The sequence below is a fragment of the Procambarus clarkii genome, chromosome 44, assembly GCF_040958095.1.
Source record: "Procambarus clarkii isolate CNS0578487 chromosome 44, FALCON_Pclarkii_2.0, whole genome shotgun sequence".
NCBI lineage: Eukaryota > Metazoa > Arthropoda > Malacostraca > Decapoda > Cambaridae > Procambarus > Procambarus clarkii.
This window is the reverse complement of record NC_091193.1, coordinates 21,910,636-21,926,848: the sequence shown is the minus strand read 5'-3', so window position 1 is coordinate 21,926,848 and position 16,213 is coordinate 21,910,636. Positions and strand designations below refer to the sequence as shown.

Sequence of the window (16,213 nt, the reverse complement as noted above, 5' to 3'; positions counted from 1 at the left end):
TTCCTGTCTCGCCTGGTCTGTAGTAGTGAATTCAGACACACATGGGTCAAAAGTACTTCTGATCCTTGAACTCAGTGAATGAAATTGCCCTTGATAATAATTAAAAGGGTAGTTGTCCATTAAGAAACAAAAAATCAAATCATCCCCCAGTTAACCCACGTCTCTCAACAGGTGACAAAGAAGGTGGAGGAACGAGAATCGTTCATGGCCACAATCATCTATGCTGTACTGCCAAGTCGCCTGCTGCACTATGACTTCTCGTACCCTTATGAGTATGCCTCCCCGACCTTCTGCATGCCCAAGCCAGTACTCAAGCCACGCTTTCTCAGCCTCTACTACCCCCTGGCTAATGAGGTGTGGGCGTACACCCTGGTTGTGCTGATGCTGGTGCCTACTGCCGTTATATTGGTAACTATTTCATCTTCCCATTTCTTGCATCTCTTGGTTATGTCATTAGTGCCTTTTATATTTCAAGTATTTTATGGCTCAATTATAATACATACAAAAATATCTTGGCCTAGTTGCTACATTCTTAAAATGTCGGCATTCTAATTGATGTACTCGGCATTAAAAAATACAAATTTAAATTAGTCCATCAGTTCTGAATTATATTAATATGCAAGCTTAACTTACCATTGAATGTACAGTATATTTGTACTGATATATAATTTTATTTTATTTTTGTGTTGTTCCAAAGATGAGCCACGTGACTGTTGACACACTCCATGGTGGGATAGACTCCCAGCAGGTGATCCAGGATGTGGTGGGAACACTGCTGGGACAGAGCATGGCGGAGCGCCTCACAAGGAGAGGGTGGGCGCGGGCAGTGTTTGGTGGATGGCTGGTGTTTGCCCTCATCATCGGTACAGCTTACCGAGGAAATCTAACTGCATCCCTCACCATACCAAAGTATCCTCCTAGACCTGAAACCCTTGAGGAACTTATCAAAGTTACCAAGATGTGAGGACCTGTTCATGTTGGCCTACTGTTTTGTACATGTGGGTGCACCTGAGTGAACGTTTGTATTTCTTTTTATGTATACTGGAACACAAATTTAAATATACAATTATCAAAAGAAGGCACCAAGCTGGGAAGACTATATAGCAGGAACACATTTGTGTCCATATAAAATCTAACTCCAGAGGCACACACACACACACACACACACAGGATAACGTCAGCAGCATACTTTACACTTAAAAGATTGATCATCATTCAGGGACCTAGGTAAGAAGGCATTTAGAGCGCTTTACAATGCCCACATGAGACCAGTTTTAGTATGCTGCCCCATCGTTATAGAGCCCCAATCTATAGAAACACATAAGGAGACTGGGAAAAGGTTACGAAGTTTCCATCAAGGCTTGTCCCAAAATTGCGAGGAATGGGGTGTGAAGAGTGAGTGAAAAAATTTAACCTAGCTACACTAGAAAAAAGGAGACAGGAAAAACATGATGATGTTCAAAATACTTAAAAGGGATTCACATAGTGGAAATAGATGAAATGTTCACACTGAATTCCATTAGAACAAGGGGACATGAGTGGAAACTGGATGACTTGAAATGTTAGAAAGATATATATATATAGTAATTTTTATATTATTATTATATATAAAGTTATTTTACTGTGGTCCCAAATTTACACAGTAAAATAACATACTGGAGTGAACGATATGAAAGGAAATGCAGAATAGAACCAGTGACGAACAGAGGTACCCCATAAGCACAGAGAACACTGCATTAACATCAGAGGCCCATGGCTGTTCGACATCCTCTCAGCGAGTACAAGAAATATTGCCAAAACAAAAATGGACGTCTTCAAGAAAACATGGGAGAGTTTTCTCAAAGACGTGCCAGACCAATCGGGTTGTAGTGGATATGTGGGCGTGTGTGTCGCTTCAAGCAACAGCCTATTGAACCAAGCTCTCTGTCAAGTAGTAGAACTACTCTCAGAACCCCATCCAGTTACAATCCAGGTCCTGCTACATTCATACCACAACTCCACCTTTGGAGTTGTGCGCATGCACACTCACTTCATAAATTTGCATTTTTTTTTAATTTTTAACATGATAGTGGATATGAATGGGAGAGATACTTGTATGAATAATAAAATTATGAAAGGACAGAGGAAGAATTGTAGGTGAATTTGAAATGTTACCATTATGGTTTTAATATTTTTAAATTTTGGAAGATGATACTTAATGTAGCCAATATTAAATTAATGCCTCACTTTTCAGTCTTGTCTCCTAATAGGGTTACAATGCCTCCATATGGGATCCAATTCAGAGACTTCTACAGCAAATCTGATTCCACAGTTTTCAAAACACTTGCCAAGCAGATGGAGTTTGTCCCAACAGCATATGATGGTCTAATGCATGCCACTAGCAAGTGAGTATACAAAATTAGCCTTTTGTGTTCAGTGTACAAACTTCTGCTTATATCTGCAAAATAAATGTGCTCATCTGGTATGCTCACTGACAAAATTTGAACATTTTTGAAGGTGAAATGTTATCTATGATAGTGATTGTATAGTGTAAGTAAGTAAGTATCAAAAGAAGGCACCAAACCGGGAAGGCGATTGTAGTTGTGTGTGTTTTATATATATATATATATATATATATATATATATTTTATTAAATATGACCGAAAAAGTAAGATTAATAATTCTAACACGAATTTTCTCAATCTTTCGTACATTATGCTTCACTGTTGGAGGTAAATCAAAAATCACTTCTCCAAAATTCATTTTTATTTCTAGTCTGACGCGACACGGGCGCGTTTCGTAAAACTTATTACATTTTCAAAGACTTCACAAATACACAACTGATTAGAACTTGCGTTTCCCTGATTTTATATCTACATTTGAGTGAGGTGGGAAGGGTGATGTGGCATTACATTTGAGTAAGGTGGGAAGGATGATGTGGCATTAGAGGATATTAATAGGGTATTAAAAGTATCAACACAAGACAGAACACGAAACAATGGATATTGAATAGAAGTGTTTGTAGAAAGCCTATTGGTCCATATTTCTTGATGCTTCTATATTGGAGCGGAGTCTTGAGGTGGGTAGAATATAGTTGTGCAATAATTGGCTGTTGATTGCTGGTGTTGACTTCTTGATGTGTAGTGCCTCGCAAACGTCGAGCCGCCTGCTATCGCTGTATCTATCGATGATTTCTGTGTTGTTTACTAGGATTTCTCTGGCGATGGTTTGGTTATGGGAAGAGATTATATGTTCCTTAATGGAGCCCTGTTGTTTATGCATCGTTAAACGCCTAGAAAGAGATGTTGTTGTCTTGCCTATATACTGGGTTTTTTGGAGCTTACAGTCCCCAAGTGGGCATTTGAAGGCATAGACGACGTTAGTCTCTTTTAAAGCGTTCTGTTTCGTGTCTGGAGAGTTTCTCATGAGTAGGCTGGCCGTTTTTCTGGTTTTATAGTAAATCGTCAGTTGACGATTTACTATAAAACTGACGCCACAACTGACAAATCGTCACAACTGACGATTTACTATAAAACCAGAAAAACGGCCAGCCTACTCATGAGAAACTCTCCAGACACGAAACAGAACGCTTTAAAAGAGACTAACGTCGTCTATGCCTTCAAATGCCCACTTGGGGACTGTAAGCTCCAAAAAACCCAGTATATAGGCAAGACAACAACATCTCTTTCTAGGCGTTTAACGATGCATAAACAACAGGGCTCCATTAAGGAACATATAATCTCTTCCCATAACCAAACCATCGCCAGAGAAATCCTAGTAAACAACACAGAAATCATCGATAGATACAGCGATAGCAGGCGGCTCGACGTTTGCGAGGCACTACACATCAAGAAGTCAACACCAGCAATCAACAGCCAATTATTGCACAACTATATTCTACCCACCTCAAGACTCCGCTCCAATATAGAAGCATCAAGAAATATGGACCAATAGGCTTTCTACAAACACTTCTATTCAATATCCATTGTTTCGTGTTCTGTCTTGTGTTGATACTTTTAATACCCTATTAATATCCTCTAATGCCACATCATCCTTCCCACCTTACTCAAATGTAATGCCACATCACCCTTCCCACCTCACTCAAATGTAGATATAAAATCAGGGAAACGCAAGTTCTAATCAGTTGTGTATTTGTGAAGTCTTTGAAAATGTAATAAGTTTTACGAAACGCGCCCGTGTCGCGTCAGACTAGAAATAAAAATGAATTTTGGAGAAGTGATTTTTGATTTACCTCCAACAGTGAAGCATAATGTACGAAAGATTGAGAAAATTCGTGTTAGAATTATTAATCTTACTTTTTCGGTCATATTTAATAAAATATGTCTACAGGAAAGACTGCTACCAAAATATACTAATATATATATATATATATATATATATATATATATATATATATATATATATATATATATAATCACACACTGTATATATTATATATATTTATTTATTTTGCTGTAATATACACACATACACTAGATGGGGTACCCAGCAGTGCCTGGGTCTGTGTTCTCACACACCATCCTCCCCCATCTCTACATAGCATCCTTTCCCTTGACTACACACACACACACACACACACACACACACACACACACACACACACACACACACACACACACACACACACACACACACACACACACACACACACACACATTCTTTCCTCTATCTCCATTTTCACAATCCCCCCCCCCCCCAACCTTCCACACCACCCCTTTACCAACTTCTTCACACACCCACCCACCCCATCTCTCCACACACCCACCCACCCCATCTCTCCCTATCACTATTTTCCCTACATACTGTCTGTCTCCCTAGAATGTAATTCTGTCATCTTGTTATACAAATGCTAAAGTCTATGAACTCATTGCTGAACATTTTCCATCCACAGACTTTGTGAAAGGAGTCTTGTGGCCGTGCTCTCCTTCAGGGGGCACTGGGCCAACGACAACACCCCCCCCCCTAGATTTTTTTTTTAACTATTGTAAAACCATTATAATCCATGAGCTGTAACCCTTGAATATATGTATTTTAATAATAAAAAAACAGATATAGAGAAACTAAGTTGAGAGTAAACTATTGATGATGACATTTGACTGAAAGCTGCAAGGGCCTTTCAAAACACTTGTGGGTGAAGGCATCTGATCTGAGCAGATCGCCTAATTTGTGATAGATTTAATTAGTGTGTACTGCACAAAGCAACATCCTGACACAGGTAGTTACCTCACATCAGGCATTGAAAGTAATGGAAAGAAAGTTGTGACCCTCACAAGTCCAGCCTGGCCTCAGGCCAGGCTTGGAGAGCAGAACAACTCCAACAACCCCATCAAGCAGGTATCATTTAATGAAATCTTGATATCATTTGAAAATAATATTCTTCAAGAGTGATAAGAATGTACCGTATTCTTAATTGTGGGATATCTGTTCAGTTCTTTTCAGCCCGTTTAATAAAATTTTGCTGATAAGCAATTGATCTTTGTTTTGCAGACGAGCACACATCGAGGCACGTCGTTATCTTCAGTTGGTGATAGCACAGAAATTTACCCTGGCAGATGGTAGCTCCAATCTCTATCTTGGCCGTGAAAATGTCATTCCAGGACTGTCTGCTTGGCCACTACCTCATGATGCCCCGTACAAGTCTCACCTTGACCGCTGCATAATGGCTATCACCGAGGTCAGTACCTTATTAACTCATTAACGCTTACTTTTTTAAACTAGAGAAAACAGTTAACATACCCATCCCCTAGATAATAAAGAAAGAAGTAAATGGAATCACAAATATCTACAAAACTAATATCTCTAACAATCTTAGAAATTTTAACAAAATACCAACTCTACAAAGAAAGAAAAAAAAAAAAAAAAAAAAAAAAAGGCACCCTGTGGTGGAGAGGTTGGCACTGTTACCTGCTTGTCTTGTGAATGATAAGAGCCCAGTTTGAATCCTTTGTACAGTGGGATGATTGGACACCATTCCTTCACTTTACCCAATTTGCACCTACCAGTAATTGGTAACCTGGATATAAAACCAATTAGCTCATGTTCTGGGGAAAACTAAGTAGGAAAAGGTTTTAAAATGAGCTGTGGGAGAGCTTGTAGCCTATGAACCAGAAGTCTTATATCTCTAGCATCTGAAGTGGGTGAAAAAAAAAATATTGGAATACATGAAGACAATAACGTAGACTTATGCCAACAAAATAACCCTCTTGTTGACAGCTTACTCGGATCAACATTACTTAAGTTACTATGTAACTTAATAGGATCAACATTACTTTCGGGAGGAGAGGGGGAAAGAACATGCCTGTGACCTTATACTGTCTGGTACAAAGGTTCTTTATTTTTCAGGCAGGACTATATGAGAAGTGGAGCAAAGATATAATGTTATGGGCCAGGAAGAAAAACTCTGTTGAACAGCAAGAGAACAAGGGCCAGAGTGAGGCTGCTGTCCCCAGCAACACCTTCTCGCAAGCTTTGACACTCTCTCACCTGCAAGGACCTCTTTTTCTTCTTCTGTTGGGTTTAGGTTTGGCAGTACTTGCATTCGTAGTAGAATTTTCAATAGCTTGCTGTTCATGGCTTAAAGATAAAAAAAACTGACGAATTGCCAGATTAAATAAATTAAGCACTACAATTATGATAGACTAAAACATACCCATATTCTTATTTGTCACAACCTAGCAAACAAACCATTTAACTTTACATTTCCTTTTTCACCCCAGATAATTCCTTGCCACTAATTTCTTCACCAAGACACCTACTGAGATCAGTAGCCTATATTTGTTCACTAAGAGTATGTACAGTATCATGGTGGGAACCAAGATAGTATTTGACAGATGCAAGACATCATAAACCATGACAAAATAATGTCAAGAATATATAAACCTGTATATAAATATACAGGTTTATAAGTAAATGCTTATTGACTCCTTGCCTAGGGGGATAAGGATGGGAACTGTGGGTTTTTGCCTGCATACGAAAACCCCATTCCCCCCTTCCCCAAAAGCCTCAAAGCCTCAACCATTAGGAGCCCAGGCTCACTAAAACACTCGCTGGTATATCGGCAAACAGCTGTGAAATCTGTGCCAATCTGTAGTGTTTGTGAATAACGAGAATTCAGGAGTAGCTCTTGTCCATCGCTGGCTTAATTCTCGGTTTACTGGGTTAGATGTTACAAAATAAATGTATGAAAATACAGAGCTGTTACACGAGCCTTTAACAAATTATATTGTAAAATACATATAACCTTTAACAAATTTCATGATATTCATGAATCAATGATAGTATTTACAAAAATATGAAGAGATTTATATAACATTAAACTCGTAAATGCCAGAAGCTGACCAGGTATTATAATTGATGTACAACTGGTAACATCCAAGTCTGATAGATTGCTACTACTTTTCTGTGTAGTTCCAGGACATTTATAATTGTGTGCAATGTATAAACTCACATTTGTATTCAAAAAACAAATGAAATACAGCATGAATATAAAGGTTTGTATACACATTTTAGGGTAAAAATACACAAATTAAAAAAAGTTATACAAATTTTTGACTGGCGCTAAGTGATTCCACTGTTAATATAGTGATACAGTAATTTTAAGGTTGTAAATTTAAACTACATGTTCTTTGCATAAATGGGATTCACGAGTTCTTAATTTTGCACAAAATTACCCTAACCACAAATATGGGTAGTGCAACCTGTAAGTTACCAATCTTCTAGTTAGTTATAAAGAAGCCAAAAAGTGAAGACATTTTACTTGATGTTAAAGTTTGACAAAGTTCAGGAGTTAATCCCTTATTTTTCTGAAAAATGGAGACTTCACATGAAAAACCTATGATGCAAATAATACAAAACACTTATTACAATACCTTTACTATGCATTACCACCAAACTCCTAAAACTTTATAGCTTTTAAGTTTTCAAAAATACTGTACATGGAAAAAGTTTAATTGATAAATATAACCAAATGCTAATTAATTACAGCCTCCAGCTGGACAAGACGTGCATTTATCTCTGAATGCAATCTCATGGGAATCATACCAGCAAACGTGACGATGGCACGAGCTTGCTCTTGAAGATGCTGTATGGAAAAAAAGACAAAATAATTGATTGTGCCTCAAAACTCATTTTGTATTAATTACAAATTACTGAATCACCATTCTTTAATTGGAAAAATTACCCCCATTTTTAATATGTTGACTAAGAAAATTAGTTGAAAAACTAATTATGCAGATCTCATCCTGTAAAGAATAGTTTACTTCTACCTTCTGAGCCATCCAGTAGTGGTAAACCCCCAAAAGAATAGTACAATATCTAAATACTGCATAACAGTTTTCATTTGAAGGCCAAAAAACTTGGTAGCATATTGCTAAGATTTACCAACATATCTGAAGCTTTTCTTTTTGGAACTCCTAAAAGGTAGTATCATAAATGTTCCATCCAAATCCGATTTTTACTCTCATAATAACTTCCCATAAAAGATTGTCCAGTGCCAACTGCAGTCAGCACTGGATACCAAACCCACAGTGGTCTGGGGTACACCCCTCAGTGATCCAGGGAGTCAAACTAAATGCTAGGGAGTAACATGCCTGTGGAGTCAATTATATACCTAGGGCCCACACAATGCATCCAGGGACTCTACACACTCACCTGTGACACTCAAACAGGGAGGAACATCCAGGAGGTAGGCACCTGCGGATCTGGGGTACACATCTAAAATGTTCCATCTGGAAGCCTGATAGCAGAAAGTGGAAAAAGGCCTACCCTTTGCCAAAGTTCATAGGTGCTAGAGAAAATGGAAAAAACCCTGACAAGAGCACAAAGTTGAAGCCTCACTCAGGAAGGAAGGCAGAAACCCAAAGAGAACCATGTCATCAGGCAGTAAAATAACCACCAACTGACATGCAAAGGCAGTGAGAGTAGTAGCCAAATGTATAACGGCTATAAACGATATTGCTAAGAGGCGCTGTGATGATAAAAGCACCTTAACATGCAAAAAGCCCCAAGAGTGAAAAAGCTTGAAGAATAGAAAATCTTGTAAAAGAATTGCAGCTGGATCTACCAGTGCAGCCACAAAAATGGGAGATCAACCAATTTCCCTCCTGTATGAAACCTTAATAAAATATATAATTAACAGTGGTTAATAAAAATTCATCATAATGCACTGTGATATAACATCTTAAAATTAAGCACATGATTGTCTGCTTGATACAGTATTCAAAACAGAATGTATTAATTATTTTGTAATTTCTTGTGAACATCTTACCTTGGCAGCTGGAGAAATTACTGTAGTAGATGCATTGAAAGAAGTTTGAGGAGTCTGTGGGTGGACAGGCATGCGATACAATCGATGCGTTGTGGTCATGGCTGCTAGTAGAACATGAGGGAGAACACTGCGCACTTCACTTCCTTGAGCGCTCACTCCAGCAACACGTGTCTCTACTTCGTCTCGACTCAAGGCTATAATACGTAGCTTTTTCAAAACCTAGAAGAAAGTTTCCAGTTAACACTGTAAACAAGATACATAAAATTAAATAGTTAATACTGTAAACATGATTCCTAACACTGGCTTCATCCAGCTGTCTGGGCTTCTGGAGTGTTAAAACACAGTACAGACATAAGTCAATGTTTATTTTCAACCTCTTCTAATAGAACAGTCAAGGTAATTGTAAAGGAAAAGCTTACAAAGCTTATGCTGCCACCAAATACAGTAATCAACCTGGAGAATGAGGGATGTCCATACTACTTATAACTCGATAACATCCCTAGATCTGTCATCGCAGGTGTGGCTTTCATAAAGTGCATGCTAATGTAGAACTGTCATCCTGCCTGCTTGTCACTGGGAACTGAGCTCGACTTGGCCTCCAATCTCTTGAATCCATAGTCAAATGCTATCCTACTATCCTATCAAATAAAGCCCCTAATCCTATTTAATGTCTTAGCCAATATGGTTGGAGCCATCTCTAATTAGAAAATGTAATACTATTTACCATGAAGCAATGTCAAAAATCATTGCAATGTCAAACTGATGCACAAACATACAACACTTAATTTTTAACCACAAGTACACAGTTTCTCCAAGTAGCTCCATAAGAACTTATGGTCTTATAGGATTACAATTTCATGAGTGGCCAGGTACTATTGGAATACTTTGTTTAAACAATATATATATATATATATGATAAACTTGCCTCAAGAGCATCCATATATCTTTCTTTGTGGTACAAATCAAAGAAAGTAGTAAGATCCAAGAGAAGATGCAATGTAGCAGCATTATTGGGATGGGTCTTGTGACCATGGGTCTTGAAGCGGAGTGCTACAGCAGTGGCCAACTCAACAACACGTCCACGTTGACTACCACTGCCACCTTCAGTCTGGTGCACCACTTGACTCAGCAGCTGATTCAGCAGTGACACTACTTTCTCATGATTCTGTTGATTAATAAAGACAAATGTGTTATAAAAAGCATGTCTGTCTGTATCTACCCAATACAGTATAATAAAATATGCCATCAATTGCATCCTAATAAATCAATCCTCCATTTACTAACTTTATAAATACTTGTAAATTCAGAAATTTATCCCTTTACTGGTCAACCATTCTACTTTCATCAATTCCCAACAAAATCTTGGTTCTTTTTCAATGCATAGGCTTAAACTCGTTCAATAATTCTGCCAATACTGTACATAACTTTAATAACGTTTGCAAAATTAGGTTGAAGCATGTATAAAAGACTTTTCCTAAAACACTTCATTGAGGGTTATATTTTAAACACAAATATAAAATATTGTATTTAATGACTTCTGAATTTATTTTGAGTAATCTTGTTACTGTACATTATTGCCACAAATAATCAACTCCAAAGTTTAAATAAGTTTACCTTTGCCAAATCGTAAAGCTTGACTGCATCTTCGTGCAGACCTTTCTTTTCCGAGTCTTGAGCCACCATTTGTGTTACCTCACTCACATCAACCTGAAAATATATCATCTCTGTTAAGCATGTGCAAATAAATACATCTGTACTATGCAGGCAATGAGTCACAATAACGTGGCTAAAGTATGTTGACCAGACCACACAGTAGAAGGTGAAGGGACGACGACGTTTCGGTCCGTCCTGGACCATTCTCAAGTCGATTGCGAGATTTGAGAATGGTCCAGGACAGACAGAAATGTCATCGTCCCTTCACCTTCTAGTGTGTGTGGTCTGGTCAACATCTGTACTATACTGTACATGTACATCAAAATACAGAAAAATTCCCACCATATTAGCTCCACAATCTACACTTTATCTTGAAGATTTGAACCTTTAAACTAACTCCCTTTCTGTCTATAGATGAGGAATTATGCAAAACAATTCTCAGATCTTTGCCGCTACTTTAATGTATGTATTGAAGCGAACCTTAAGCACCTATATAATAGGATGTTTTTATTAGGAAAACCTAATAAAGGCAGAACAAACACTTAATGCTTACCTTGAATTTATCAATGATGCCCGGTGTACGACGACCATCTGGTTCCAAACGTCCAAGCAAAAGATCAAATTCCCGGGAGTTGAGAACCAGCTGACTAATGCAACCTGCGAACATGTTCTCTCCGTTTTTCCCTTTTAGTGATCTGTTAAATTATCTAGTGTAAGATTATTTACTTTCTTAAAGTATGAGCAACCAATGTTAAAAAGACATTTTTAAAATGTTAAGTCATATATTACCTTAGGAAAAAGCAGTAGTGTAGTGCTTCACATGGATCAGTGGCCTCAAACTTGCGAGTATACAATAGAATGAGTCGGGTCAGGTTTAACCGACGTACTCCTTCAGGATCACCATCTTCACGTGATACTATGCAAATGTAAAAAGTACTGTTTATTATGAAATGCACATGGTTCACTTTTAAAAGTGAAAAATATATTTTTAAACAATTTTAAATGTATCTTACAATTATGATGCTCATCATTCAACCTGTCCTCTTAAAAATAACGTCGCTTTTGGCCATTTACCAGTATGGCCGAAAGTGGACGTAATTTGAAAATGAAAAAAAAAATGAAAATAAATTTGGGATTTTTTTCCAACAACAGTAAGTTAATCGTCCTCTGATAGGTTAGGTGGGTAAGAAATTCTCATCAAGTTTCAAAACATTATGAAAAACGTTAATTGAAAGTTTCCTCTTCTAACCTTACTGAGTAAGCCAGACGACTCAAATAGAAAACGGGACAGTATGTCACTTTTGCGAGTCGATTTCATTTCAAATTACGTCCAAATTTGCCCATAGTGAGCATACAAGCCAAAAGTGACGTTATTTTTAAGAGGACGGGTTGCATCATTACCTAATTTCCCACTTTCATGGCATGGGAAAGACATCACAGAACAAAAAAAAAAAAAAAAGCAGTACAGTATATATAGGATAAAAACAAGGCTAAAGATATTTAAAATTTGCACTCATTCGTTCACAATAACTTGCCTACTCCATAGAATGACCACCCTGCTTCAAATTATCCACAAGTACCCCACTGTTTCACAAGGCTGTGTATATTGTGCTCCTGGTGAGTTCTCATAAACATCAATGATACACTACTGCCTCTTCACAAAGTGGTGCCACATGGCTGTCTCCCCTAGTAGACACTTTAACAATCCCACCTTCCCTTCTCATATACACTAAATATACCCATTTTTACAGCCTTCCTCCTCACAGGGAGGAAGGGAGGGAAGATTTGTTGAAGAGGGAGAGGGGTACCCCATCAATTGGAATACTGTATAATTTTTTGTATAAATTTTACATGAAATTGAATAAAATTGTATCTTTATATTGTAAAATTTAGGAACAGTTCATAAAAAAAAACTCCTAAATATAAAAGAACTGACTGACTGACTGTGATTACCGACTTATTAATAACTAATCCCACAAGATCTCTCCACAGCCATTATCTAATAATGAAACGTTTACATACACATTGGAGCATGGACTTCAGCAGGTAAAGCTAAAAGATTCATTTCATGTAGTGCAAGGGCCACGTGAACAGCATGACATCTCAAGGCTTCTTTACGGCTCAAAAATTCTACAGCAGCCTCAAACTGGCCGGTTTGTAGCAGAATCTGAAATCATGAAATGTGGAATAGTTAATCATGCACGAGTGCAGTTTTTAACATTTTGCAAACATAATACACGTCTCTACTGGAAAAGCTATCAAAACAACATTCATGTTAATGGTCTCTCTCTTGTAACACATTTTGAACTTTGCACAGCCTTTCTAATGAGTACTGCATTCCTGCAGTTTTCCCTTGTTTATACTAGTTTACCAATTCTAATTTTTTCTTCCATCTACAGTGCTCATCTTGCATACTCCCAGGTATTGTAAGGCTTTTACACTTCCCAATTTTATTTTGTCACACTTGATCTTGAAATATATGTGAGCCTGTGGGGCCACTCCAAGCAACAGCCTGGTGGACCAAACTCTCAAGTCAAGCATGGCCTCGGGTCAGGCTTGGGAAGTAGAACTCCCAGAATTTTTCCATCCAGCAGGTGGAAAATGTTATCAAGTAATAAACTCATGGGAAAGTTTCACACACAGGTTAAGTGCGTGTATGGGATGGGCTGGAGATAGATAAAAGCAACATCTCTTTGGTTAGGAGGCTTTCTGCAGATTATTTGTATTCTAATATTAGACGTGTTGTAGAATTTTCATAAGAATATTTAAAATGTTTAGTTTAAAATTTTAGCAGATTTCATAACACACATAACTTCTGACTGAATTACTGATAATACAATGAGAAATAATGTAACTATCATACAGCAGATATTAACTTAAAACCATTGTCCTTTATCTATTATAGGAAAATTAAGTTTACTTACTGTTGTATAGAGAAGTGGTTGATTCCATGCATTAAAGTGGGTTTCTCCTGTAAATAAGAAAACTAAATGTAAAAAGCCCTGTACATATCTATACATCAATCACTGCAATTAGATTTGAGGGATTTATTTGTAAGTTTATTAATAAGTTCCAGCCGGAGCTGTAACTTATTTTAATTGAACATCATATTATCTGTAGCCCATCAAAAGACCTGATTTACATCAGACATGAAGGTGTGCCATGTCTTCTATATTGTCTACTCACATGACAATTCTAGTGTCATCTGCAAATAATGATACAGTACTATATTTTGTATCCTCGTCTATGTCCGATATGAAGACGAGAAAAAGTATCGAAGCAAGTATGGTACCTCAGAGTTACTTTGAGGCAATTTCAGGGCTTAGCGACCCCGCGGCCCTGTCATCGACCAGGCCTTCTCAGGGGGCCTCTGACCTGGGGGACCGAGTTTTTCACAGTGGATGATCCTGATTATACCGTATTGACTATTACACTCCGAATTCTGTTCGTTAGAAAGTTAAAGATCCATATCCCAAATTTGCCTCCAATTCTTTTTGAGTGCATTTTGTGCACATTAACACCATGGTCACATTTGTCAAAACTTTTGCAAAGTCTGTGCATATTACACGCTATTGTAATACTGTGTATATTATATACTATGTTTTGTCACTTTTGCCACTTTATAATGCCTAATCATAAACCTTTAACAACAAAGTTACTGATTTGAAGCAGCTCTGTAATTGGTGCTTGCATCTGCTCTTCCTTGCTGTCATTGTACATCAGTATTCCTCACTAATTATTATAAACACTGCACACTATTCCATACATAAATCTGATACTGACTTATACCGAGTATATGTTACAGAAATGTGAATTATAACCTTGTTGGTCAAATATTCTGAAAACATGTCATGAAGTGAATATGAAAGGCACCTTACTGAGCTGTGCCATGTGGTTGTTCCCAAAGATCAGCCGTGTTCTCTGGACAAAGGTCATCAATATTTGTGTAATATACAGTTCATTGAGCTAGGAATATTTAAGAGCATTTTATGAAGACTTTTTACACTTTCTACTTTCAAAAGGCATTAAAAAGGCTAAAAGTGCACAGTAGTAAGATACACGAGCAAAATCACCATGCAACTAATGGACATAGCACTCTCAACTTTGTAATGGCTTTGTCAACAAATATTTATATTTTGGCTCAACATTGGTGGGATGACTGCTGACAAAGCTATATGCTACTGTAAATAGCCCATCCACTTTGACAGGACTGTAGAGTGATGGTCTTGCTTCATGCAGGTCGGGGTTCAATTCCTGACCAAGTGGTTGGGCATCATTCCTACCCCCCCCCCATCATAACCCATTCCAAATCCTTATCATAATCCCTTCCAAGTGCTATATAGTAGTAATGGCTTGATGCTTTCTCCTGATAGTTCCTTTCACTCTACTGTAAATAAATAATATTCTTACCATATTGTTCATAAAGAAGATTCTGAAGGTGTGTGAGAGAGAGAATATCCTGCTGAGCACTACTACTGCTAGATGTTGATGCAGAGGGAGATGTGTCGCAATCCACCTGCCATAACGAAACAAGTGAATCCTCAAAAATAAATAAATAAATATTATATATATATATATATATATATATATATATATATATATATATATATATATATATATATATATATATATATATATATATATATATATATATATGTATATATATATATATATATATATATATATATATATGTATATATATATATATATATATATATATATATATTATATATATATATATATATCAGTTTTAATTTGTTTATATTTTAATATATAGTTTAATATATATATATATATATATATATATATATATATATATATATATATATATATATATATATATATATATATATATATAATGTCGTACCTAGTAGCCAGAACTCACTTCTCAGCCTACTATTCAAGGCCCGATTTGCCTAATAAGCCAAGTTTTCCTGAATTAATATATTTACTAAAATTTTTTTCTTATGAAATGATAAAGCAACCCTTTTCTCTATGTATGAGGTCAATTTTTTTTTATTGGAGTTAAAATTAACGTAGATATATGACCGAACCTAACCAACCCTACCAAACCTAACCTAACCTATATTTATAGGTAAGGTTAGGTTAGGTAGCCAAAAAAAGCTAGGTTAGGTTAGGTTAGGTAGGTTAGGTAGACGAAAAAACATTAATTCATGAAAACTTGGCTTATTAGGCAAATCGGGCCTTGAATAGTAGGCTGAGAAGTGCGTTCTGGCTATTAGGTACGACATATATATATATATATATATATATATATATATATATATATATATA

At 36.8% G+C, this 16,213-nt stretch overlaps 2 protein-coding genes across 7 annotated transcripts in view; one reads left to right on the top strand and one right to left on the bottom strand.

Moving 5' to 3' along the window:
- LOC123745356 (ionotropic receptor 21a) overlaps positions 1-6,631 on the top strand; it is a 57,632-nt gene extending 51,001 nt beyond the window's left edge. For all 5 annotated transcript variants that reach the window (XM_069300804.1, XM_069300802.1, XM_069300803.1 and 2 more), the window contains 5 exons: positions 172-408; positions 698-960; positions 2,250-2,384; positions 5,488-5,674; positions 6,343-6,631. In XM_069300804.1, coding sequence (XP_069156905.1) covers positions 172-408; positions 698-960; positions 2,250-2,384; positions 5,488-5,674; positions 6,343-6,594 — 1,074 coding nt within the window. In that variant the 3' untranslated portion in view covers positions 6,595-6,631. The remainder of the gene's footprint in view (positions 1-171; positions 409-697; positions 961-2,249; positions 2,385-5,487; positions 5,675-6,342) is intronic.
- An 894-nt stretch (positions 6,632-7,525) lies between these two features.
- Positions 7,526-16,213, bottom strand: part of LOC123745354 (nuclear pore complex protein Nup93) — a 68,638-nt gene continuing 59,950 nt past the window's right edge. For both annotated transcript variants that reach the window (XM_045725841.2, XM_045725842.2), the window contains 9 exons: positions 15,329-15,434; positions 13,843-13,889; positions 12,941-13,085; positions 11,708-11,834; positions 11,472-11,613; positions 10,880-10,972; positions 10,191-10,430; positions 9,266-9,484; positions 7,526-8,080 (listed from right to left, as the gene is read on the bottom strand). In XM_045725841.2, coding sequence (XP_045581797.1) covers positions 7,970-8,080; positions 9,266-9,484; positions 10,191-10,430; positions 10,880-10,972; positions 11,472-11,613; positions 11,708-11,834; positions 12,941-13,085; positions 13,843-13,889; positions 15,329-15,434 — 1,230 coding nt within the window. In that variant the 3' untranslated portion in view covers positions 7,526-7,969. The remainder of the gene's footprint in view (positions 8,081-9,265; positions 9,485-10,190; positions 10,431-10,879; positions 10,973-11,471; positions 11,614-11,707; positions 11,835-12,940; positions 13,086-13,842; positions 13,890-15,328; positions 15,435-16,213) is intronic.